Here is a 26,388-nt window from a genome sequence, read left to right as displayed (position 1 = left end):
TCTGGTCCTCTGATTTACTTGTATCTTCGGAGACAAGTCTGAATAGTCCCCATTCCACTGACTGAGCATGAACAGTTGTAATGGTCTTAGATGAATGCGCACAAAAGGAACTATGTCCATTGCCGCTACCATCAAACCTATCACTTCCATGCACTGCGCTATGGAAGGAAGAGGAACGGAATGAAGTATCCGACAAGAGTCTAGAAGTTTTGTTTTTCTGGCTTCTGTCAGAAAAATCCTCATTTCTAAGGAGTCTATTATAGTTCCCAAGAAGGAAACCCTCGTTGACGGAGATAGAGAACTCTTTTCCACGTTCACTTTCCATCCGTGAGATCTGAGAAAGGCCAGGACAATGTCCGTGTGAGCCTTTACTTGAGGAAGGGACGACGCTCGAATCAGAATGTCGTCCAAGTAAGGTACTACAGCAATGCCCCTTGGTCTTAGCACCGCCAGAAGGGACCCTAGTACCTATGAGAAATCCTAGGAGCAGTGGCTAATCCGAAAGAAAACGCCACGAACTGGAAATGCTTGTCCAGGAATGCAAACCTTAGGAACTGATGATGTTCCTTGTGGATAGGAATATGTAGATACGCATCCTTGAAATCCACCTTGGTCATGAATTGACCTTCCTGGATGGAAGGAAGAAGTGTTCGAATGGTTTCCATCTTGAACGATGGAACCTTGAGAAACTTGTTCAAGATCTTGAGATCTAAGATAGGTCTGAACGTTCCCTCTTTTTTGGGAACTATGAACAGATTGGAGTAGAACCCCATCCCTTGTTCTCCTAATGGAACAGGATGAATCACTCCCATTTTTAGCAGGTCTTCTACCCAATGTAAGAATGCCTGTCTTCTTATGTGGTCTGAAGACAACTGAGACCTGTGGAACCTCCCCCTTGGAGGAAGCCCCTTGAACTCCAGAGAATAACCTTGGGAGACTATTTCTAGCGCCCAAGGATCCAGAACATCTCTTGCCCCAGCCTGAGCGAAGAGAGAGAGTCTGCCCCCCACCAGATCCGGTCCCGGATCGGGGGCCCGCATTTCATGCTGTCTTGGTAGCAGTGGCAGGTTTCCTGGCCTGCTTTTCTTTGTTCCAGCCTTGCATAGGTCTCCAGGCTGGATTGGCTTGAGAAGTATTACCTTCCTGCTTAGAGGACGTAGCCCTTGGGGCTGATCCGTTTCTGCGAAAGGGACGAAACTTAGGTTTATTTTTGGTCTTGAAAAGACCTATCCTGAGGAAGGGCGTGGCCCTTGCCCCCAGTGATATCAGAGATAATCTCTTTCAAGTCAGGGCCAAAGAGTGTTTTCCCCTTGAAAGGAATGTCAAGCAATTTGTTCTTGGAAGACGCATCCGCTGCCTAAGATTTTAACCAAAGCGCTCTGCGCCACAATAGCAAACCCAGAATTTTTTCGCTGCTAACCTAGCCAATTGCAAGGTGGCGTCTAGGGTGAAAGAATTAGCCAATTAAGAGCACGAATTCTGTCCATAATCTCCTCATAAGAAGAAGAATTACTAATAATCGCCTTTCCTAGCTCATCAAACTAGAAACACGCGGCTGCAGTGACAGGGACAATGCATGCAATGGGTTGTAGAAGGGAACCTTGCTGAACAAACATCTTTAGCAGACCTTCTAATTTTTTATCCATAGGATCTTGGAAAGCACAACTATCTTCTATGGGTATAGTGGCGCGCTTGTGTAGAGTAGAAACCGCCCCCTCGACCTTGGGGACTGTCTGCCATCAGTCCTTTCTGGGGTCGACTATAGGAAAACAATTTTATAAATATGGGGGGAGGTACTAAAGGTATACCGGGCCTGTCCCATTCTTTACTAACAATGTACGCCACCCGCTTGGATATAGGAAAAGCTTCGGGGGGCCCCGGGGCCTCTAAGAACTTTTCCATTTTACATAGTGGTTCTGGAATGACCAGATAATCACAATCATCCAAATTGGATAACACCTCCTTAAGCAGAGCGCGGAGATGTTCCAACTTAAATTTAAAAGTAATCACATCAGGTTCAGCTTGTTGAGAAATGTTTCCTGAATCTGAAATTTCTCCCTCAGACAAAACCTCCCTGGCCCCCTCAGACTGGTGTAGGGGCCCTTCAGAAACCATATCATCAGCGTTCTCATGCTCTCCAGAATTTTCTAAAACAGAGCAGTCGCGCTTTCGCTGATAAGCGGGCATATTGGCTAAAATGTTTTTGATAGAATTATCCATTACAGCCGTTAAATGTTGCATAGTAAGGAGTATTGGCGCACTAGATGTACTAGGGGCCTCCTGTATGGGCAAGACTGGTGTAGACGAAGGAGGGGATGATGCAGTACCATGCTTACTCCCCTCACTTGAGGAATCATCTTGGGCATCATTTTTACTAAATTTTTTTATGACATAAAATACATATAGTTAAATGAGAAGGAACCTTGGTTTCCCCACAGTCAGAACACAATCTATCTGGTAGTTCAGACATGTTAAACAGGCATAAACTTGATAACAAAGCACAAAAAACGTTTTAAAATAAAACCGTTACTGTCACTTTAAATTTTAAACTAAACACACTTTATTACTGCAATTGCGAAAAAGTATGAAGGAATTGTTCAAAATTCACCAAAATTTCACCACAGTGTCTTAAAGCCTTAAAAGTATTGCACACCAAATTTGGAAGCTTTAACCCTTAAAATAACGGAACCGGAGCCGTTTTTATATTTAACCCCTTTACAGTCCCTGGAATCTGCTTTGCTGAGACCCAACCAAGCCCAAAGGGGAATACGATACCAAATGATGCCTTCAGAAAGACTTTTCTATGTATCAGAGCTCCACACACATGCAGCTGCATGCCATGCTGTCCTCAAAAACAAGTGCGCCATACCGGCGCGAAAATGAGGCTCTGACTATGATTAGGGAAAGCCCCTAAAGAATAAGGTGTCAAAAACAGTGCCTGCCGATATAATCATATCAAAATACCCAGAATAAATGATTCCTCAAGGCTAAATATGTGTTAATAATGAATCGATTTAGCTCAGAAAAAGTCTACAGTCTTAATAAGCCCTTGTGAAGCCCTTATTTACTATCTTAATAAACATGGCTTACCGGATCCCATAGGGAAAATGACAGCTTCCAGCATTACATCGTCTTGTTAGAATGTGTCATACCTCAAGCAGTAAGAGACTGCACACTGTTCCCCCAACTGAAGTTAATTGCTCTCAACAGTCCTGTGTGGAACAGCCATGGATTTTAGTTACGGTGCTAAAATCATTTTCCTCATACAAACAGAAATCTTCATCTCTTTTCTGTTTCTGAGTAAATAGTACATACCAGCACTATTTTAAAATAACAAACTCTTGATTGAATAATAAAAACTACAGTTAAACACTAAAAAACTCTAAGCCATCTCCGTGGAGATGTTGCCTGTACAACGGCAAAGAGAATGACTGGGGTAGGCGGAGCCTAGGAGGGATCATGTGACCAGCTTTGCTGGGCTCTTTGCCATTTCCTGTTGGGGAAGAGAATATCCCACAAGTAAGGATGACGCCGTGGACCGGACACACCTATGTTGGAGAAAATAGGACTATATAAAAAAAAAAAAAAACGGCACCCGATACCCACAATGGCTGGGGCACTCACCACCTCCTATGACCAGATACAAACGAAGCAGAAGTCTTCGTCGCTATACGGTCAAGAATGCGGAAGCGTTCTAACAACGCCCGGTTATAAGGTGAACAGTAAAGTCCAAAAAAGTGCGCCAGAAAAAGCGGCAACTAGGCCCCACTAAAACCTCCAAGCAAATCTCCTGTCTGAGCCCCAGAGCCAATAACCACTACACAAAGCAGGGAGATCAAATAACATGATTAAGGAACCCCACCCTGTTCACATATCCCCCCTAAGGCAGGAATTATCCCATGATTCCCAGATTCATACAGAGGAGTCTCACTGAGACCCATACCCATCTGTCACATAACATAACATTCATATTGATAAAATTAAACAATCTTACCGGAATCTACGCCATGGAACAGGAACACGGCCCTTTAAGTGTGACGGATAGTAGCGTCGCCTCCGTCATGGACTTGAGAGAAGACAGCAGGTAGCGAAGCAAAGGATCGGCAACGCCAAGTGCTAGAGGAGCTGTTAATACGAGTCGGGATGGTGTCGCAGAGAGAACTCTCCCACTGCATCTCCGGACTCTAACATTTACCCAGGCCCTCACTGAGAGACTAAAAGGAATACTTAAAACTCCTGTGCCATTGCGAAGAGTACTAGCCTCCATGAGACTTTACGTAAAAAGTAATAAAAAAAAATATAACTTCTGACACTTCTCTGCCAACCTCCTGGGACGAAAGGCAAAGAATGACTGGGAGAAAGGGGAAGTGGGAGGAGTATTTGAGCCTTTGGCTGGTGTGTCTTTGCCTCCTCCAGGTTGCCAGGTTCTTATTTCCCACAAGTAATGAATGCAGCTGTGGACTCTTTCCCATTAGGAAGAAAATTGCATACTCTATCTGAATCCCAAAAGAAAAAAATTAGGTTCAGTGTCCCTTTAAGTGTTCAATCTCCATCCAAGCAGTCAGTGTCAGAGAAATGAGTTTTGGATGAAGGAAGGCACCCTGAATCAGGAGGTCCTTCCTCAGAGGTAGTCTCCAAGGTGGGAGAGAGGACATCTACACTAGGTCTGCAAGCCAGATACTGTGAGGCCACACAGGGGCTATTAGAATGACCAACGCCCTCTCCTGTTTGATACGAGCAATGACTCGTGGAAGGAGAGCAAACGGAGGAAACAGGTAAGCCAACCTGAAAACCCAAGGAACCACTAGAGCATCTATCAGAACGGACTGCGGATCTCTTGACCTTGAACCGTACCTTGGAAGCTTGGCGTTCTGACGGGACGCCACCAGATCTTACTCTGGCACCCCCAATTTGCGGAATAAGCTGGAAAACACCACCGGATGGAGATCCCACTCCACGGGATGAAAAGTCTGTCTGCTCAGAAAATCCGCTTTCCAGTTGTCTACTCCTGGAAAGTGGATGGCAGATAGACAGCAATTGTGGGTCTCTGCCCACTGAAGAATCCGAGTAACCTCCCTTATGGCTAAGGAACTCCGAGTTCCTCCCTGGTGATTGATGTAAGCCACAAAGGTTATGTTGTCTGACTGGAACCTGATAAACTGGGCTGAGGACAACTGAGGCCAAGCCAATAGAGCATTGTAAATCGCCCTCAACTCCAAGATGTTGATGGGAAGAGCAGATTCCTCCTGAGTCCAAAGGCCCTGAACTTTAAACAAGTTGCAGGCTGGTGACCGTGGTTACGATCACCCAGGAAGGTCTCCGAAATCATGTGCCCTGAAACAGATGTTCCTGAGAAATCCACCACGGGAGAGAATCCCTTGACGACTGATCTAACTCTATTCTCTGAGATAGATCTGCATGGTAGCCATTCCATTGTCTGAGCATGCACAACTGTAGAGATCTCAAATGGAATCGAGCAACATGAATGATGTCCATGGAAGCCACCATCAGACCGATTACCTCCATACATTGAGCCACTGAAGGATGAGCAGTAGCCTGAAGAGAGAGGCAAGAGGAAATTATTTAGTTTTTCCTGACCTCTGTCAGAAAAATCTTCATTAAAAAAGAGAATGTATTATGGTCCCTAATAACACTACTCTTGTAGCAGGGGAAAGGGAGATTTTTTCCAGATTCACATTCCATCCGTGGGAACGAAGAAAAGACAACAACAATATCTCTGTGAGATTTTGCTTGTTGAAAAGATGGCGCCTGAACCAATATGTCGTCTAGGTAGGGTGCCACAGCAATTCCATGAGAACAGATCACTACCAAAAGAGCCCCCAGAACCTTTGAAAAAATTCTGGGAGCCGTGGCTAGACCAAATGGAAGGGCCACAAACTGGAAATGTTTGTCCAGAAAGGCAAATCCCAGGAATCTGTGATGGTCCCTGTGAATAGGAACATGAAGATACGCATCCTTTAGGTCTATGGTTGTCATGAACTGACCATCTTGTACTAAAGGAAGAATGGAGCGTATAGTCTCCATCTTGAAGGATGGAACTGTTTCATGTGGTGTAAATAATGACAGTACAAGCATTAGTGTACAGAAGCCATGATCTTAGCATAGAACTAACAGGAACAGGAAATGCCAAACAGGAAACAAGTGCAATAGAAATAAATCATAGAGTTGCATATAAGCTAAACATAACACCCATAACATCTCCCTCTTTTAGTGTTAATAAATCAATATTGTGAAATTTGGATGAGTCCTTGTAATAACACATTCTACAGGTTAAGTCTCTTGGGCGGTTGTGAATGTCTGCCACTACGGGTGAAGACTGGCCCTCCTTGTACAAAGAGTTTCTTAGCCCTCTCTGAGGTTAATGGGCTCTTCTCAATACTTGCTGGCATGCTCTGTGCTTGACTGCCATGAGGTATACCTGCTTGCTCAGGACTGTCATTAATATTAGTCTGTGGCATCACCTCTGTACATTCCTTACTGCCAATGGGTGAGTGTGCCCTTATAATATCAGATGAGTCTGGTCTGTCAACTGGATATTGAGAATCAGGCTGCTCAGCCACTCGCAGATCCACACGATTGCGGCGATAGAGGGTTTCTTCAATGTCCACAAGATAGAAGCGTGGTGCAACTTTTTGCAGACAGGTACCCATTCTCCAACGACTTGTTCGATCTCCAGGCAAGTGTTTGATACGGATTCGTTCCCCAATATTCAATTCAGGCAAATCTCTGGCAGATGTGTCATATCGTGCCTTGAACACTTGCCTTTTAAGTCGTAACTTTTCTGGTATACCATGTATCACAGAGGGTTCAAGTAGCTTGTTGGCAACTGGTAAGGAGGTCTTTAATCTCCTTGACATCAGTCTCTGTGCCGGACTACTATCCATGCCCTCGGTTGGAGTGTTTCTCCAATGTAAGATGGCCTTCCACTGGTCTTTACCATCACTTTGTGCTTTCTTGCATAAATTTTTAACAATCTTCACAGCAGATTCAGCTTTGCCGTTAGCCTGTGGATGACGTGGTGAAGAAGTCACATGCTCAAACTCCCATTCAGTGGAAAATTTCCTGAATTGTAAGCTTGCAAACTGAGGGCCGTTATCAGAGATCACTTTATCTGGTTGTCCATGACGTGCAAACTGAGACTTGCACCTCTTAACTGTAGTTTCAGTGGATAAGTCAGGAAGAAGTTCAATTTCCCAGAAGTCTGAGTAATGATCAACTAATATCAGATATTCTTTTCCTGCGTAGTTGAATAAGTCTATACTGACGATCTGCCAAGGACGTGTAGGTATCTCATGTGACATCATGGTTTCTTTTTGTTGCAAATGTGCATATTCATTGCAAGTGAGACAATTGCTGACAAAGTCTTTGATTTCACCTTGCATGTTGGGCCAGAAAAGAGTATCACGAGCTTGTCTGTAGCATGCCTCACCCCCAATGTGACTTGAGTGTATGCGTAATAACATCTCTGCTCTAAGTGACTTTGGTATTATGACTCTTGGACCTTTGTATAAGATACCATTTTGTACGCTGATTTCATCTCTGAAGGACCAATATTCTTTCACAATTGCAGGTGCTGCATCCTTTTCATCTGGCCACCCAATCAGAACAATAGACTTCAGTGCTTGTAAAGTTGCATCTCTGTCTGTGTGCTGTATGAGCTGATGTAGTCGCTGATCTGTAATATTTAGATAGTCGCTTGACTTCAGCAAAGAAAGTTTGTTCCTGTTGTAGCTCATGCTCACCTCCGGGTGCCAAATGATCCGTTGTAGCTCTGCTCAGGGTATCACTGATATACATTTCACATCCTGGCTTGTAGACAACATTGAGGTTGTATTGCTGCAATGTAAGCATCATGCTCTGCAAACGCTTGGGAGCACATAAAAGGGGCTTTTTGAATATGGCTATTAGCGGTTTGTGATCAGTTTCAGCTCTGATTGTATCCGGGCCATAAAGATAATAATGAAAACGCTGGCAAGCAAACACAATGCTTAAACATTCCTTTTCAATTTGAGCATAATTCTGCTCGGCTGACGAAAGAGCTCTGGACGCATATGCAACTGGCTGACCTTCTTGCAATAGACAACATCCTAGGCCATTTTTGCTTGAGTCACTTTGTATTGCGACAGGTTTTGTGACATCATAATATTTCAACACTGGGGCAGCGGTGACCAAGCGTTTTATCTCCTCCACTGCCTGGTCATGCTTGGGAAGCCAGTGCAAAACTTTATCTTTGTCCAGAAGTCTTCTCAATGGCTGACACACCTCAGACAAGTGTGGCATGAATTTTGCTAGGTATGTGACAAAGCCAATAAAACGCTGTACCGCTTTGGCGTCACCAGGGTGTGGCATGTCTACAATGGCTCCAATCTTATCTGGGTCAGCTTTTAAGCCTTGTGAGGACAGGATATGTCCATGGAAACGAACTTCTTGCACCTTGAACTGCAATTTCTTTACGCTGAGTCTCAGCATCACCTGCCTGCAACGATCCAGTAGCGCTTTTAGATTCTCATCATGGTCATGCTCAGCTTCTTCATCTGTATTACCACAGCCAACTATAAGAATGTAATCGGCTATTGGCTCAATTCCGTGGAGCCCACATAATAGTTCATGCTGCTTTAGCTGATACACCTCCGGTGCTACAGAGACTACAAATGGCAGTTTCAGCCATCTCTTTCTGCCCCAAGGAGTCCAGAAGGTGGTCATGTAGCTACTCTTTTCATCCAGTTTGCACTGTAAAAAGGCATCTCTTGCATCAACAAGTGTAAAAACCCGTGCTTTGGGTAGTTTGTGCAAAACGTCGTCAAGTGTTGGCATTAAAGGGCCATAATACCCAAATGTTTAAACACTTGAAAGTGATGCAGCATAGCTGTAAAAAGCTGACTAGAAAATATCACCTGAACATCTCTATGTAAAAAAGAAAGATATTTTACCTCAAAAAATCCTCAGTAGCCACCTCCCATTGTAAAGGATTTCTAAGCAGCATATTAGTGTGTCTGTCCCGGGACACCTGAAGGGATGAGCATCGTGAACTCTCATATTATTTCACCAATCAGGTAAAGGAAGCTTACTATGAAATCTCATGAGAGTTAAGTCAAATCTCATGAGATCACAGTAAGAGTTCATGACCTCAGCACTGCTGATGCTGATTGGCTGCTGTTCATTTCTTAATTTTTTTAATTTTTTTACCTGCAGCTGGGAGCAGCTGAGTATAACTTTTTACACAGAACTAACTCTACTGAGCTGAGGAGATTGTGTGGTAAAATATCTTCCTTTTTTACATAGAGATGCTCAGGTGATATTTTCCTGTCAGCTTTTTACAGTTATACTGCATCAGTTTCAAGTGATTTAGCATATGAGTATTATGTCCCTTTAAGTAGTGTGACAGTTTCAGGGCCATGTTCAGAAACTTGGGATCAATGCAAATTCTGATCTTCTCAGGCTTACTAATAACTACCATGTTGCTTATCCAATCCGTAGGCTCTGATACCGAAGTAAGATGTCCTTCAGCTTCATACTTATCGAGTTGTGCTTTGACCTGCGGCTTAATGGCTACTGGCACATTGCGTGGGGCACATTGTACTGGTGGAATGCTAGGATCAAGTTCAAAATGTACCTCTCCTGGAACAGATACTACTGGGCCATCAAACACATCAATATAGACACTTAGGATTTGCTGTTTTGTCAGTGGCCTAGTCAGGGATTTTGCAGGCTGATTATCAACATTGTGTAGTTCAGCAGGAATGGTGAACTGCATCAGACCCAGGCGCTCACATGTTGAACCAGACAATAGCGGTTTCTGATTAGCCTCAACAATCTCAAACTCAAGTTTGTGAATACGTTCACATAGGCTGCATTCTGTTTGGAAAAGTCCCAATGAATCCATTAGTTCCCTTGAATATAACTTCAATTTAGTGCTACTTGGCTGAAGAGGTACCCTAGGTGCCAGTTTCATCTTGTCTTTTAAACTCATGACATCACATGTTACACCTGAGTCCAGCTGGCAGGGTTGGCATATATTATTTAGTCTGAGATTTACAAACCATTTTTGGCCCTTAGATTTTACAGCACCAATGCATTCTTTTGAGTAAAACACCTCAGTGCTATGTAAATGTGCATCCTCAGAATCTGAAGTTTTCTCAATTGTGTGCATCTTTCTTGCTTCCATTCTACTAGACAGACATACTCCAGCAAAATGATTTAGTCTACCACATGCTCTATAGATTTTCCCATAAGCAGGGCACTGTTCTTTCTCTCGTACATGCACACTGCCACAGTACTTGCAGGATGCAGGCTTGCTCATAGGTGAGTTGCGTAGGTGATTTTTGTGCTGAAGCTTGTGCTGGTGGTTCTTCAAGCTTAGCTGTTGCTTGGAGGCTGCATTAATACTGTCAGTCTGTTTATCCTGCTCCATAGCTCTCATATGTTTGTCAGTAAGTTCTGCAGTGCGACATATCTCTCAGAGAGCCATACTCACAGCTTGCAGCTTTTTCTCTTAGCCGTGTGACAAAGTTGTCTATTGCTTCACCTTCTTCTTGCTTGCAGCTGCCAAATATATATCTTTCATATATGACATTTTTAGAAGGCCTGAAAAAAGCTTCTAATGCATCTAGGATGGCTTTAGTGTCACTCTTCTGCTCCTCTGTGAGGTTTAAATTATGCTTGTAAACATGGTGGCATTCACTGCCCATCACCCTCCTCAGTGTAGCTGCTTGCACTGCTGCAGGTTTCTCATTTAACCCTGTGGCTAGGGAGCAATCCTCAAACTCATCTCTGAAGTTGTCCCAGTTACTGCTGCAATCCCCACTCACCCTCATTGCCTCAGGCAGTGGAATGCTGTTAGCAGCTGCCATGGTGCTGGTTTTCTTGCTTCCAGTGCTCAGCTTTCAGCACAGGACTGTGATTGCTACAGGAGACACAATCAGCTCTAAAGTCTCTCACTGCAAGACTGGCAAGTTCTTAGCATCAGATGTATAGAAACAGCACAGATTCAGATACTTCTGACACCATGTTTCATGTGGTGTAAATAATGACAGTACAAGCATTAGTGTACAGAAGTCATGATCTTAGCATAGAACTAACAGGAACAGGAAATGCCAAACAGGAAACAAGTGCAATAGAAATAAATCATAGAGTTGCATATAAGCTAAACATAACACCCATAACAGGAACTTTCAGAAACTTGTTAAGACACTTCAAGTCTAGAATGGGACGGAAAGTTCCCTCTTTTTTGGGAACCACAAATAGGTTGTAGTAGAACCCGAGACCCTGTTCCTGCACTGGAACTATCACTCCCAGGGAGGAAAGATGTTGTATACATTTCAAGAACGCCTCCCCTCTTTATCTGGTCTGAAGATAATTTTGATAGAAGGAATCTGTCTCTGGGAGGAAAAGTCTTGAATTCCAATTTGTAACCCTGGTATACTATGTCCACAGTCCAGGGATCTGGGACATCTCGTATCCAGGCTTGAGAGAACTGAGAAAGTCTGCAAACCCTTCATGCTGATTTGGAATCAGCTGTGGGATTTTTTGATTGTTTCCCCTTGTTCCAAGACTGATTGGGTTTACAAGAAGACTTGGATTGTTCCTGTTAGGAAGAAGGGGAAGACTTTCTTCTGAAGTTATGAAAGGAACAAAAATTACTCTGATGTCCTTTAGGCCTATTCTTATCTTGAGGTAGAAAAGACCCTTTTCCACCAGTAATATCAGAGATAAATTCTGCCTAACCAGGTCCAAACAATAAAGGAATTGGCCAACTTAAGAGCTTTAATCCTATCCTGAATTTATTTCATCCAAGGAAGTCTCTACTTTAAGAGAATCAGACAAGGCATCGGACCAATAAGATGCCACACTAGTCATGGTGGCAATACACACCGCAGGTTGCCATTGGAGACCTTGATGAACATAAATCTTTTTCAAATAAGCCTCCAGCTTCTTGTCCATCGGATCCTTAAAATAGCAGCTATCCTTAATAGGAATAGTGGTTCTCTTAGCCAGAGTGGAAATGTCCACTTCAACTTTAGGCAAAACCAGCAATGAAGTGTCAGCATAAAAATCCCTTTATTATCCAAACATGGGGATCAGTACAGAACACAATATTTTGGGGCGGTCCCCTTAGTCATGTAATATTATTGTAAGACTCAAAGCCTTCACTTCAACTTTGGGTAAAGTATACCAAGGATCTTTAATGGAGTCCTCGACAGAAAACATTTTATTAAAAATTGGAGACGGGAAAAAAAAAAAAGAAGACACCCCTGGTTTCTCCCATTCCTGTGAGAACTATTAAGTTTACTAGATTACTTAGACAACAACAGGGGTATCTGAGTCATCTAAAGTAGCTAAAACCTCCTTTAACAACGGTGTTCATCTAAACATAATAAGCATGAATTCATGAGAGAAGGCTCTTGCTCCAATATCAGACATGTTGTGAAACAGTATATAAACTTGTACAGATAAGTTTTGAAGATTTTAATATTCAATTAAAATAAGCTAAGGAAAAAATATACTTTAAATTTTATGCCAAATTAGGATCGATCCCCAGCTAAAATTATGTGAGAAAAGTTAAGAAAAAACATTTAACAAACATCAAACTTCTAAAATACTCCTCCGGCAACCCTACACCTCAATTACTGAGGTGCCTTACCACTACCAATTAAGACCGGATCACCCAGAAATGGAGAAAAAACAGAATTTATGTTTACCTGATAAATTGCTTTCTCCAACGGTGTGTCCGGTCCACGGCGTCATCCTTACTTGTGGGATATTCTCCTCCCCAACAGGAAATGGCAAAGAGCCCAGCAAAGCTGGTCACATGATCCCTCCTAGGCTCCGCCTTCCCCAGTCATTCGACCGACGTAAAGGAGGAATATTTGCATAGGAGAAATCATATGATACCGTGGTGACTGTAGTTAAAGAAAATAAATCATCAGACCTGATTAAAAAACCAGGGCGGGCCGTGGACCGGACACACCGTTGGAGAAAGCAATTTATCAGGTAAACATAAATTCTGTTTTCTCCAACATAGGTGTGTCCGGTCCACGGCGTCATCCTTACTTGTGGGAACCAATACCAAAGCTTTAGGACACGGATGATGGGAGGGAGCAAATCAGGTCACCTAGATGGAAGGCACCACGGTTTGCAAAACCTTTCTCCCAAAAATAGCCTCAGAAGAAGCAAAAGTATCAAATTTGTAAAATTTGGTAAAAGTGTGCAGTGAAGACCAAGTCGCTGCCTTACATATCTGATCAACAGAAGCCTCGTTCTTAAAGGCCCATGTGGAAGCCACGGCCCTAGTGGAATGAGCTGTGATTCTTTCAGGAGGCTGCCGTCCGGCAGTCTCATAAGCCAATCTGATGATGCTTTTAAGCCCAAAAGATAGAGAGGTAGAAGTTGCTTTTTGACCTCTCCTTTTACCAGAATAAACAACAAACAAGGAAGATGTTTGTCTGAAATCCTTTGTAGCATCTAAATAGAATTTTAGAGCACGGACAACGTCCAAATTGTGCAACAAACGTTCCTTCTATGAAACTGGATTCGGACACAAAGAAGGTACAACTATCTCCTGGTTAATATTTTTGTTGGAAACAACCTTCGGAAGAAAACCAGGCTCAGTACGTAAAAACCACCTTATCTGCATGGACCAGATAGGGCGGAGAACACTGCAGAGCAGATAACTCAGAAACTCTTCTAGCGGAAGAAATTGCAACCTAAAACAAAACTTTCCAAGATAATAACTTAATATCTACGGAATGTAAGGGTTCAAACGGAACCCCTTGAAGAACTGAAAGAACTAGATTAAGACTCCAGGGAAGAGTCAAAGGTCTGTAAACAGGCTTGATTCTAACCAGAGCCTGAACAAACGCTTAAACGTCTGGCACAGCTGCCAGCCTTTTGTGAAGTAAAACAGATAAAGCAGAGATCTGTCCCTTCAGAGAACTCGCAGAAAATCCTTTCTCCAAACCTTCTTGTAGAAAGGAAAGAATCTTAGGAATTTTTATCTTGTTCCATGGGAATCCTTTAGATTCACACCAACAGATATATTTTTTCCATATATTATGGTAAATTTTTCTAGTTACAGGCTTTCTAGCCTGAATAAGAGTATCTATTACAGAATCTGAAAACCCACGCTTTGATAAAATCAAGCGTTCAAACTCCAAGCAGTCAGTTGGAGGAAAACCAGATTCGGATGTTCGAATGGACCCTGAATAAGAAGGTCCTGTCTCAAAGGTAGCTTCCATGGTGGAGCCGATGACACATTCACCAGGTCTGCATACCAAGTCCTGCGTGGCCACACAGGAACTATCAAGGTCACCGAAGCCCTCTCCAGATTGATCCTGGCTACCAGCCTGGGAATGAGAGGAAACGGTGGGAATACATAAGCTAGGTTGAAGATCCAAGGTGCTACTATTGTATCCAATAGAGTCGCCTTGGGATCCCTGGATTTGGACCCGTAACAAGGGACCATGAAGTTCTGACGAGAGGCCATCAGAACCATGTCTGGAATGCCCCATAATTGAGTTATTTGGGCAAAGATTTCCAGATGGAGTTCCCACTCCCCCGGATGCTCCTCCATCGCCAGGGAACTCCTTGTTACCCCCTGATGGTTGATATATGTAACAGTCGTCATGATGTCTGATTGAAACCTTATGAATTTGGCCTTTGCTAGTCGAGGCCAAACCTTGAGAGCATTGAATATCGCTCTCAGTTCCATTATGTTTATCGGGAGAAGAGAGTCTTCCCGAAACCATAGACCCTGAGTTTTCAGGGGTTCCCAGACCGCGCCCCAGCCCACCAGACTGGCGTCGGTCGTGACAATAACCTATTCTGGTCTGCGGAAGCTCATTCCCTGTGACAGGTTGTCCAGGGTCAGCCACCAACGGAGTGAATCTCTGGTTATTTGATCTACTTGTATCGTCGGAGACAAGTCTGTATAATCCCCATTCCACTGTCTGAGCATGCACAGGTGCAATGGTCTTAGATGAATTCGTGCAAAAGGAACTATGTCCATTGCCACAACCATCAAACCTATTACTTCCATGGACTGCGCTATGGAAGGAAGAAGAACAGAATGAAGTACCTGACAAGAGCTTAGAAGTTTTGATTTTCTGGCCTCTGTCAGAAAAACCTTCATTTCTAAGGAAACTATTATTGTTCCCAAGAAGGGAACTCTTGTTGACGGGGACAGAGAACTTTTTTTTCTATGTTCACTTTCCACCTGTGAGATCTGAGAAAGGCTAGGACAATGTCCGTATGAGCCCTTGCTTTTGACAGAGACGACACTTGAATCAGGATGTTGTCCAAGTAAGGTACTACTGCAATGCCCCTTGGTCTTAGCACCGCTAGAAGGGACCCTAGTACCCTTGTGAAAATCCTTGGAGCAGTGGCTAATCCGAATGGAAGTGCCACAGGTAATGCTTGTCCAGAAAGGCGAACCTTAGGAACCGAAAATGTTCCTTGTGGATAGGAATACGTAGGTACGCATCCTTTAAGTCCACCGTGGTCATGAATTGACCTTCCTGGATGGTAGGAAGGATCGTTCGAATGGTTTCCATTTTGAATGATGAAACCCTTAGAAACTTGTTTAGAATCTTGAGATCTAAAATAGGTCTGAATGTTCCCTCTTTTTTGGGAATTATGAACAGGTTGGAGTAAAAACCCATCCCTTGTTCTCCTAATGGAACAGGATGAATCACTCCCATGCTTAACAGGTCTTCTACACAGTGTAAGAATGCCTGTTCGAAGATAATTGAGACCCGTGGAACCTTCCCCTTGGGGGTAGTTCCCTGAATTCCAGGAGATAACCTTGAGAAACTATTTCTAGCGCCCAAGGATCCTGAACATCTCTTGCCCCAGCCTGAGCAAAGAGAGAAAGTCTGCCCCCCACCAGATCCTTCCCAGATCGGGGGCCAACACTTCATGCTGTTTTGGTAGCAGTGGCAGGTGACTTGGCCTGCTTACCCTTGTTCCAGCCTTGCATCGGCCTCCAGGCTGGCTTGGTTTGAGAAGTATTACCCTCTTGCTTAGAGGGTGTAGAATTTGAGGCTGGTCCGTTTCTGCGAAAGGGACGAAAATTTGGCTTCTTTTTAGCCTTAAAAGACCTATCCAGAGGAAGGGCGTGGCCCTTTCCCCCAGTGATGTCTGAAATAATCTCTTTCAAGTCAGGGCCAAACAGTGTTTTACCCTTGAAAGGGATGTTAAGCAAAAGCGCTCTGCGCGCCACGATAGCAAACCCTGAATTATTCGCCGCTAATCTAGCTAATTGCAAAGCGGCATCTAAAATAAAAAAGAGTTAGCCAATTTAAGAGCTTGAACTCTGTCCAAAACCTCCTCGTACGAAGATTCTTTATTGAGCGACTTTTCTAGTTCTTCGAACCAGAAACACGCAGCTGTAGTGACAGGAACAATGCATGAAATTGGTTGTAGAAGGTAACCTTGCTGAACAAACATCTTTTTAAGCAAACCCTCTAACCTTTAATCCATAGGATCTTGAAAGCACAACTATCTTCTATAGGAATAGAAGTGCGTTTGTTTAGAGTAGAAACCGCCCCCTCGACCTTGGGGACTGTATGCTATAAGTCCTTTCTGGGGTCGACTATAGGAACTAATTTCTTAAATATAGGGGGAGGACAAAAGGTATGCCGGGCCTTTCCCACTCCTTATTTACTATGTCCGCCACCCGCTTGGGTATAGGAAAAACATCGGGGGGCACCGGAACCTCTAGGAACTTGTCCATCTTACCTAATTTCTCTGGAATGACCAAATTGTCACAATCATCCAGAGTAGATAATACCTCCTTAAGTAGTGCGTGGAGATGTTGAAATTTAAATTTAAAAGTTACAATATCAGGTTCTGCTTGTTGAGAAATTTTCCCTGAATCTGAAATTTCTCCCTCAGACAAAACCTCCCTCCTGGCCCCTCAGATAGGTGTGAGGGTATGTCAGAACAGATATTATCAGCGTCCTCTTGCTCTTCAGTGTTTAAAACAGAGCAATCACGCTTTCTCTGATAAGTAGGCATTTTGGAAAAAATGCATGCAATAGAATTATCCATTACAGCCATTAATTGTTGTATGGTAATAAGTATTGGCGCACTAGATGTACTAGGGGCCTCTTGTGTGGGCAAAACTGGTGTAGACACAGAAGGGGATGATGCAGTACCATGCTTACTCCCCTCATTAGAGGAATCATCTTGGGCAATATCATATCTATGGCATTATTATCCCTACTTTGTTTGGACATTATGACACAAATATATCACATATATTTAAATGGGGAGACACATTGGCTTTCATACATATAGAACATCGTTATCTGATGGTTCAGACATGTTAAACAGGCTTAAACTTGTCAACAAAGCACAAAAAACGTTTTACAATAAAACCGTTACTGTCCCTTTAAATTTCAAACTGAACACACTTTATTACTGAATATGTGAAAAAGTATGAAGGAATTGTTCAAATTTCACCAAAATTTCACCACAGTAACTTAAAGCCTTAAAAGTATTGCACACCAAATTTGAAAGCTTTAACCCTTAAAATAACGGAACCGGAGCCGTTTTTACATTTAACCCCTATACAGTCCCAGGTATCTGCTTTGCTGAGACCCAACCAAGCCCAGAGGGGAATACGATACCAAATGATGCCTTCTATAAGCTTTTTCAGTGGTTCTTAGCTCCTCACACATGCATCTGCATGCCATGCTTTCCAAAAACAACTGCGCATTAGAGGCGCGAAAATGAGGCTCTGTCTATGACTAGAAAAGGCCCCCAGTGAAAAAGGTGTCCAATACAGTGCCTGCCGTTTTTATTAAAACAATCCCCAAGATTTAACAACTATTAAAAGTAATAATCTGCCAAATATACTTAGTAAAGTAATCGTTTTAGCCCAGAAAAATGTCTACCAGTTTTTTAAGCCCTAATGAAGCCCTTTATTCTTTTACTTAAACTAAGAAAATGGCTTACCGGTTCCCATAGGGAAAATGACAGCTTCCAGCATTACCGAGTCTTGTTAGAAATGTGTCATACCTCAAGCAGCAAAAGTCTGCTCACTGTTTCCCCCAACTGAAGTTAATTCCTCTCAACAGTCCTGTGTGGAAACAGCCATCGATTTTAGTAACGGTTGCTAAAATCATTTTCCTCTTACAAACAGAAATCTTCATCTCTTTCCTGTTTCAGAGTAAATAGTACATACCAGCACTATTTTAAAATAACAAACTCTTGATTGAAGAATAAAAACTACATATAAACACCAAAAAACTCTAAGCCATCTCCGTGGAGATGTTGCCTGTACAACGGCAAAGAGAATGACTGGGGAAGGCGGAGCCTAGGAGGGATCATGTGACCAGCTTTGCTGGGCTCTTTGCCATTTCCTGTTGGGGAGGAGAATATCCCACAAGTAAGGATGACGCCGTGGACCGGACACACCTATGTTGGAGAAACTACTTTTTCCCCAGAAAAACAAAGACACAAAGAGGCACTAAAAATAGCTTTGTGATACACTGAGTATCAGAAATAACCGTTTTTTTCCAAATGTTGCATCGTTTTATTTTAAAGCAAATGGGAAATGAATAAGCTGCTGAAATAGAAAATTAATTTCAGCCTTATATTCAGTTTAAACTTTAATTGTTTTATCAAGTAAATACGTGCCAGAAAATAAAGCATAATAAAAACATTTTACCCTTTCTTTTTAAAAGAGTTTAAAAGTTAGTCTCACACATGCGACAGTGCCCGATTCATGCCTCAGTGTAACCCATACAACAGGATTATCTATGTCCCAATAAAAAAGCAGTGTCTTTTAATTTGTTAAGTGCATGGTCTCCCCAACTGGAAGAAAAAGCACTTACCTGCTCCGCTGTTGGGCATGTAGACAGTTACAAGGTATGAGAAGACACAGTTCTTCACAGAGACCTTTGAAAAAGAAAGAACAGAGTAGCCAACTCTGGCTTTCTAAACTAGGGCAGCAATTGTTAGGAAAATGCAGTAAGTATCTCTTTACAAGTTCCTAACTGCTTTAAAGCCACCACTACCCGACTGCAAGGAATAACGTGGAATACGGCTATACCCAAAAACTTGCTTGTAGATGAAATCAACATTTTTCTTCAGACACCTAAACTTCACCTCTTCCATGCACCGAAGGTAAAGAAAATGACTGGGGGTTGTGGTTAATGGAGTGATACTTAGTAGATAACTGTGGTGCACTTTGCCTCCTCCTGCTGGCCAGGAGTGATATTCCCACCAGTAATTACTCAATCCGTGGACTCACCATATCTTAGGAAAGAAATCCTCATTCATCTTTATAACAGTTGTCAAAAAGGAGATACTACAGAGAAGAAAAAAAATTATGAAAGCATATATATGGTTCTTATTTTTTAGTATCTTGTCTAAACACTTCTCATTTTGGTTGTTTAAGAAAGGTGCAAACCATGTTTTATATAAGTTAAAGCCACCACATGGCATCTCACTAAAGAAAATTAGGACAAGTAACCGCAAATTAATGAAAGTAGATAGCTTCTGAATGGACAAGAATTAAAAACTTTTCTGAGGTTTCAAGACTAATGTGGAATACTATAACTTAAAATGCTATAGTGAGTGATTTTAATATAAAAGCAAGAAAACATTACATTTAACAGTACAATGGCTCCAATAAGCTGTATACCAGTGCTTGCTGATCATCTGTGTACCTAGGCTAATCTTAAAAAAAAAAAAAAAATAATATGAAGTACAGCTCTGGATAATTGGATTAGTTCTTTAAAGCCAGCACACTGCCTCAACACCAAAATGAAATAGAACACAGAGGGTGTTCACCTCATACTATTGTTTATCATATTGAACCCCAAAATTTTTGGGAAGAAAACGCTTCTTGAAAAATGTTACTTCAAACATTTTAAAAGAGCATGTACATCAGGAATCTATTTCACAGGTAGCAATTTGTTAACAGCATGGCTGGCTTTAAAAAACACATTAACATAGTATTCTTATTATATAGCTTTTTTCTGCAAAATCCATTTTGTCATATAGCAAACATCCTCTAATTTTAAAGGAAAGATTGGTGTTATAAAGGTATATCAGCATCAAGCTTGAAAAATATCTATCAAGCTTAGGAGCAACTCAAACTTGAAGGGCCAATATTCATTATGTGCGTCAGAGTCCTAATAGCTTCTGGAAATAAGACTCAACTGTTAGGCCACACTGATTTCCTAAACTTACAGTAAAGGAGGATAAAGAAACAAATTGTATATATTCTATTCCAAAACAATAAGAGTTGATTCTCACCACATCACTGGAGCTGGATAGGGTAGAAGAGGATGATGACAGGGGGCCGGAGGAGTTGGAAGAGTGTTTGCCAACCACCTCGGAGGTCTTATTTTTGCCTTGACCTGAAGTTTTCGGTTCCGACACATTATTATTACATTTATCCAAGTGGTGGACATCTACTATCAAAGTCACTTCATTACCTAGTGAGAAGAAAAGCATATAAAATGAATAATAAACACAAGCCTATGCAGAGTCATGGGACTGAGAGGAGTATACAATTAAACATCACAATTCCTGGCAACAATTTTAAAAGTCATACAAATTTAGAGGCTAGTTTTTAAAGGACAGTTACCTACATGTTTTAGTATCATGTTGAGACCAAAGCATGCAAGCTCACTTGTCAATGTAAAGAAAACCAAGTTAGTTTTGCTAATTTTATCTACGTTTGTATACGTACATACTTTGGTCAAAATATAGTACTAGAAACAACCTTTTAAATAAAAATTTGGAGTGTGCAGATAAGTTTTCTTGTGTTTAAATAATGTGGTTGAATTTTGTCCATGTAGCAGCCCAATAGGACAGGAATTTTTGTACAGACTTTCTTTTTTTTTAATGGCTATTTATTTCTTAATATACACTAGCAAACATTAGTTGTGTTTTTTGAATTTGCAAAAGTGTAGACAATTCACAATGTGAAAGAGGCAACAAAGGCTTTCAGTAATAATATTTATAGGACATAAAGCCCTAAAGTAAAATAAATCACATATGTCTCAAGAACAATAAATGTTAGGCACATTTCTAGAGGTGTTTATACAGTAATTACATGTTAAAGGCACAATAAAGTCAAAGTGTATTGCTGCTCCTTCAGCAAAGGATGCCAAGAGAAGCAAGCAAATTTGCTAAGTAAAATGAAAAGTTGTTTAAAACTACATTTTCTACCTGAACCCTGATAGTCAGGGGACCTCAAAAGCATTTTTAAATAACTGACAAGTTGTTTAAAATAGTTTTCTCTACCTGAATCATAAAAGAAAAAAATATGTGGGTTTCATGTTCCTTTAAAGGTTTATTTTTGTTTTTAAATATTTTTTTTCCCCTAATCTGTCAATTTTCACAAAAGGTAAAGATTTACTGGTGAAATAAATTCCATAACAAAAGTAACTATGTGGCCCTGTACAAGCTTCTTACCGTTGTATGCAGTTTCTGATCTATTTTGCTGCCCCCAGTGCTTCGATATCCAATCTCTATAAGTGACCACTTCCTGTGTCACCCTGATAATGCGTCCCAAGATGCTAAAGAAGAAAAAAATATATATATATATATATATATATATATATATATATATATTATATCTACATACATATACACACATTATTATCAGTTATTTGTAGAGCGCCATAGATTTCACAGTGTGCACACACATTTGACATATAATTATTCTGGGATGATCGAAATCAGATACTGTTAGAAAATATCTTAAAGTAAATATTCTGTATAACTCACACTGTGCCTCTTTATTAAACAAATTATCCCAAAATTAATTTGTAAGTAATATATTTCAAACAGGTATAAAGTCTGGCGCAAACAATGCTGGTGTGGTTAAAAATAATTATCTAACTTGAAATTGTTGAAAACGAAATAGGCACTATGTGATATTGCTAAAAACCACTTCACTGCAAATATCATCTGTTAGCTGATTTCTGTGTGGAACCTTTAATCAAGTCAATACAATTTCCCAAAACCTCTCTAATCTAAATGACTCATATAAGACTCCTAGGATGTCTATGCGTTATGGATATATAAAAAATATTATTCAATATGGGTACAAACAAGGTGGTTAAATGAACTCAGAGACCAAATTTCTATTTTAAAAGACTCAAACAATTTAATATATATTCGATTTACAAGCATACATACAGTTAAATCTTTAGTAATCCTAACTATAACTTTAAAATTATAAGGTTTTTTTTAAACTACACAATTTGAATTCATATACCGGTATATTTCACAACTAATAAAATTCATTCATTCTATTTAATCAAACAATACTCTGTCTAAAAAAACAATGATAACAATGGTTACAAATATTTTGCAACAATCTTGCAGCAGCAATGATTACAAATAGTTAAAACAATTAGCCAATTGATAAAGGGCTTAACTTGGGCTGATATAGTACACTTAATATATGTTTGTGTTTTCAAGATCTTGAATTGTTACAGCAAACTTTGTTTTTACGCTGTTAGTGCATATGAATTTCAATTCTTTGAAGGTGTAAAATGTAGATGGTATCTCCGTTTCGTGGTACTAAAGTTTATGTGCTTTAAAAGTTTTTTTCCCACTGCTTGAGATAGTTTGCAGCTTTTTGCGATGATGTGAAATTAAGGGATTTTTGCAGGTTTTTAGAACTTATAACCCACTACCCTCTTACCTTCCGTGACCCTCCGTGTAACACTCCTGTGTTGGTCACTTAGATCTCCTCACGGGCGCTTAGCAACTTAAAGGGCCATAATACCCAAATGTTTAAACACTTGAAAGTGATGCAGCATAGCTGTAAAAAGCGGACTAGAAAATATCTCCTGAACATCTCTATGTAAAAAACATAATTTATGCTTACCTGATAAATTCCTTTCTTCTGTTGTGTGATCAGTCCACGGGTCATCATTACTTCTGGGATATTATCTGCTCCCCTACAGGAAGTGCAAGAGGATTCACCCAGCAGAGTTGCTATATAGCTCCTCCCCTCTACGTCACCTCCAGTCATTCGACCAAAGACCAACGAGAAAGGAGAAACCAAGGGTGTAGTGGTGACTGAATTATAATTTAAAAAATATGCACCTGCCTTAAAAACAGGGCGGGCCGTGGACTGATCACACAACAGAAGAAAGGAATTTATCAGGTAAGCATAAATTATGTTTTCTTCTGTTATGTGTGATCAGTCCACGGGTCATCATTACTTCTGGGATACCAATACCAAAGCAAAAGTACACGGATGACGGGAGGGATAGGCAGGCTCATTATACAGAAGGAACCACTGCCTGAAGAACCTTTCTCCCAAAAATAGCCTCCGAAGAAGCAAAAGTGTCAAATTTGTAAAATTTGGAAAAAGTATGAAGCGAAGACCAAGTTGCAGCCTTGCAAATCTGTTCAACAGAGGCCTCATTCTTAAAGGCCCAAGTGGAAGCCACAGCTCTAGTGGAATGAGCTGTAATTCTTTCAGGAGGCTGCTGTCCAGCAGTCTCGTAAGCTAAACGTATTATGCTACGAAGCCAAAAAGAGAGAGAGGTAGCAGAAGCTTTTTGACCTCTCCTCTGTCCAGAATAAACGACAAACAGGGAAGAAGTTTGGCGAAAATCTTTAGTTGCCTGCAAGTAGAACTTGAGGGCACGAACTACATCCAGATTGTGTAGAAGACGTTCCTTCTTTGAAGAAGGATTTGGACACAAGGATGGAACAACAATCTCTTGATTGATATTCCTGTTAGTGACTACCTTAGGTAAGAACCCAGGTTTAGTACGCAGAACCACCTTGTCTGAGTGAAAGATCAGATAAGGAGAATCACAATGTAGGGCTGATAACTCAGAGACTCTTCGAGCCGAGGAAATAGCCATTAAAAATAGAACTTTCCAAGATAACAATTTTATATCAATGGAATGAAGGGGTTCAAACGGAACACCCTGTAAAACGTTAAGAACTAAGTTTAAACTCCATGGCGGAGCAACAGTTTTAAACACAGGCTTGATCCTAGTTAAAGCCTGACAAAAGGCTTGGATGTCTGAATTTTCTGACAGACGCCTGTGAAACAAGATGGACAGAGCTGAAATCTGTCCCTTTAATGAGCTAGCCGATAAACCCTTTTCTAAACCTTCTTGTAGAAAAGACAATATCCTAGGAATCCTAACCTTACTCCAGGAGTAATCTTTGGATTCACACCAGTATAGGTATTTACGCCATATTTTATGGTAAATCTTTCTGGTAACAGGCTTCCTAGCCTGTATCAGGGTATCAATAACCGACTCAGAAAAACCACGTTTTGATAAAATCAAGCGTTCAATTTCCAAGCAGTCAGCTTCAGAGAAGTTAGACTTTGATGTTTGAATGGACCCTGAATCAGAAGGTCCTGTCTTAGAGGTAGAGACCAAGGCGGACAGGATGACATGTCCACTAGATCTGCATACCAAGTCCTGCGCGGCCATGCAGGCGCTATTAGAATCACTGATGCTTTCTCCTGTTTGATTTTGGCAATCAGTCGAGGAAGCAGCGGGAAGGGTGGAAACACATAAGCCATCCTGAAGTTCCAAGGTGCTGTCAAAGCATCTATCAGAACCGCTCCCGGATCTCTGGATCTGGATCCGTAGCGAGGAAGTTTGGCGTTCTGGCGAAACGCCATGAGATCTATCTCTGGTTTGCCCCAACGTTGAAGTATTTGGGCAAAGACCTCCGGATGAAGTTCCCACTCCCCCGGATGAAGAGTCTGGCGACTCAAGAAATCCGCCTCCCAGTTCTCCACTCCCGGGATGTGGATTGCTGACAGATGGCAAGAGTGAGACTCTGCCCAGCGAATTATCTTTGATACTTCTATCATTGCTAGGGAGCTTCTTGTCCCTCCTTGATGGTTGATGTAAGCTACAGTCGTGATGTTGTCCGACTGAAACCTGATGAACCCCCGAGTCTTTAACTGGGGCCAAGCTAGAAGGGCATTGAGAACTGCTCTCAATTCCAGAATGTTTATTGGCAGGAGACTTTCCTCCTGACTCCATTGTCCCTGAGCCTTCAGAGAATTCCAGACAGCGCCCCAACCTAGAAGGCTGGCGTCTGTTGTTACAATTGTCCAGTCCGGCCTGCTGAACGGTATCCCCCTGGACAGATGTGGCCGAGAAAGCCACCATAGAAGAGAGTTTCTGGTCTCTTGATCCAGATTCAGAGTGGGGGACAAATCTGAGTAATCCCCATTCCACTGACTCAGCATGCACAATTGCAGCGGTCTGAGATGTAGGCGTGCAAAGGGAACTATGTCCATTGCTGCTACCATTAAGCCGATCACCTCCATGCATTGAGCTACTGACGGGAGTTGAATGGAATGAAGGACACGGCATGCATTTAGAAGCTTTGTTAATCTGTCTTCTGTCAGATAAATCTTCATTTCTACAGAATCTATAAGAGTCCCCAAGAATGGAACTCTTGTGAGAGGAAAGAGAGAACTCTTCTTTTCGTTCACTTTCCATCCGTGCGACCTTAGAAATGCCAGAACTAACTCTGTATGAGACTTGGCAGTTTGAAAGCTTGAAGCTTGTATCAGAATGTCGTCTAGGTACGGAGCTACCGAAATTCCTCGCGGTCTTAGTACCGCCAGAAGGGCACCCAGAACCTTTGTAAAGATTCTTGGAGCCGTAGCCAATCCGAATGGAAGAGCTACAAACTGGTAATGCCTGTTTAAGAAGGCAAACCTTAGATACCGGTAATGATCTTTGTGAATCGGTATGTGAAGGTAAGCATCCTTTAAATCCACTGTGGTCATGTACTGACCCTCTTGGATCATGGGTAAGATTGTCCGAATAGTTTCCATTTTGAACGATGGAATTCTTAGGAATTTGTTTAGGATCTTTAAATCCAAGATTGGTCTGAAAGTTCCCTCTTTTTTGGGAACCACAAACAGGTTTGAGTAAAACCCTTGTCCTTGTTCCGACCGCGGAACCGGATGGATCACTCCCATTAATAATAGATCTTGTACACAGCGTAGAAACGCGTCTTTCTTTATTTGGTTTGTTGACAACCTTGACAGATGAAATCTCCCTCTTGGGGGAGAGGATTTGAAGTCTAGAAGGTATCCCTGAGATATGATCTCTAGCGCCCAGGGATCCTGGACATCTCTTGCCCAAGCCTGGGCGAAGAGAGAGAGTCTGCCCCCCACTAGATCCGGTCCCGGATCGGGGGCCCTCGGTTCATGCTGTCTTTGGGACAGCAGCAGGTTTACTGGCCTGCTTGCCCTTGTTCCAGGACTGGTTAGGCTTCCAGCCTTGTCTGTAACGAGCAACAGCTCCTCCCTGTTTTGGTGCAGTGGAAGTTGGCGCTGCTCCTGCTTTGAAATTCCGAAAGGGACGAAAATTAGACTGTCTAGCCTTAGCT

The 26,388-nt window shown here is 41.8% G+C and overlaps 1 protein-coding gene across 1 annotated transcript in view; it reads right to left on the bottom strand.

Moving 5' to 3' along the window:
- The window catches only part of TENT4B (terminal nucleotidyltransferase 4B), a 284,658-nt gene that overhangs the window by 39,457 nt on the left and 218,813 nt on the right, over nt 1–26,388 (bottom strand). Inside the window, exons 7-8 of the mRNA XM_053715720.1 lie at nt 21,454–21,557; nt 20,287–20,468 (exon numbers count right to left, since the gene is read on the bottom strand). Of these exons, the coding sequence (XP_053571695.1) occupies nt 20,287–20,468; nt 21,454–21,557 (286 nt within the window). The remainder of the gene's footprint in view (nt 1–20,286; nt 20,469–21,453; nt 21,558–26,388) is intronic.

Source organism: Bombina bombina, chromosome 1, assembly GCF_027579735.1.
Source record: "Bombina bombina isolate aBomBom1 chromosome 1, aBomBom1.pri, whole genome shotgun sequence".
Classification (NCBI taxonomy): domain Eukaryota; kingdom Metazoa; phylum Chordata; class Amphibia; order Anura; family Bombinatoridae; genus Bombina; species Bombina bombina.
The sequence above is the reverse complement of the archived record's forward strand: the minus strand, read 5'-3'. Positions and strand labels throughout refer to the sequence as shown.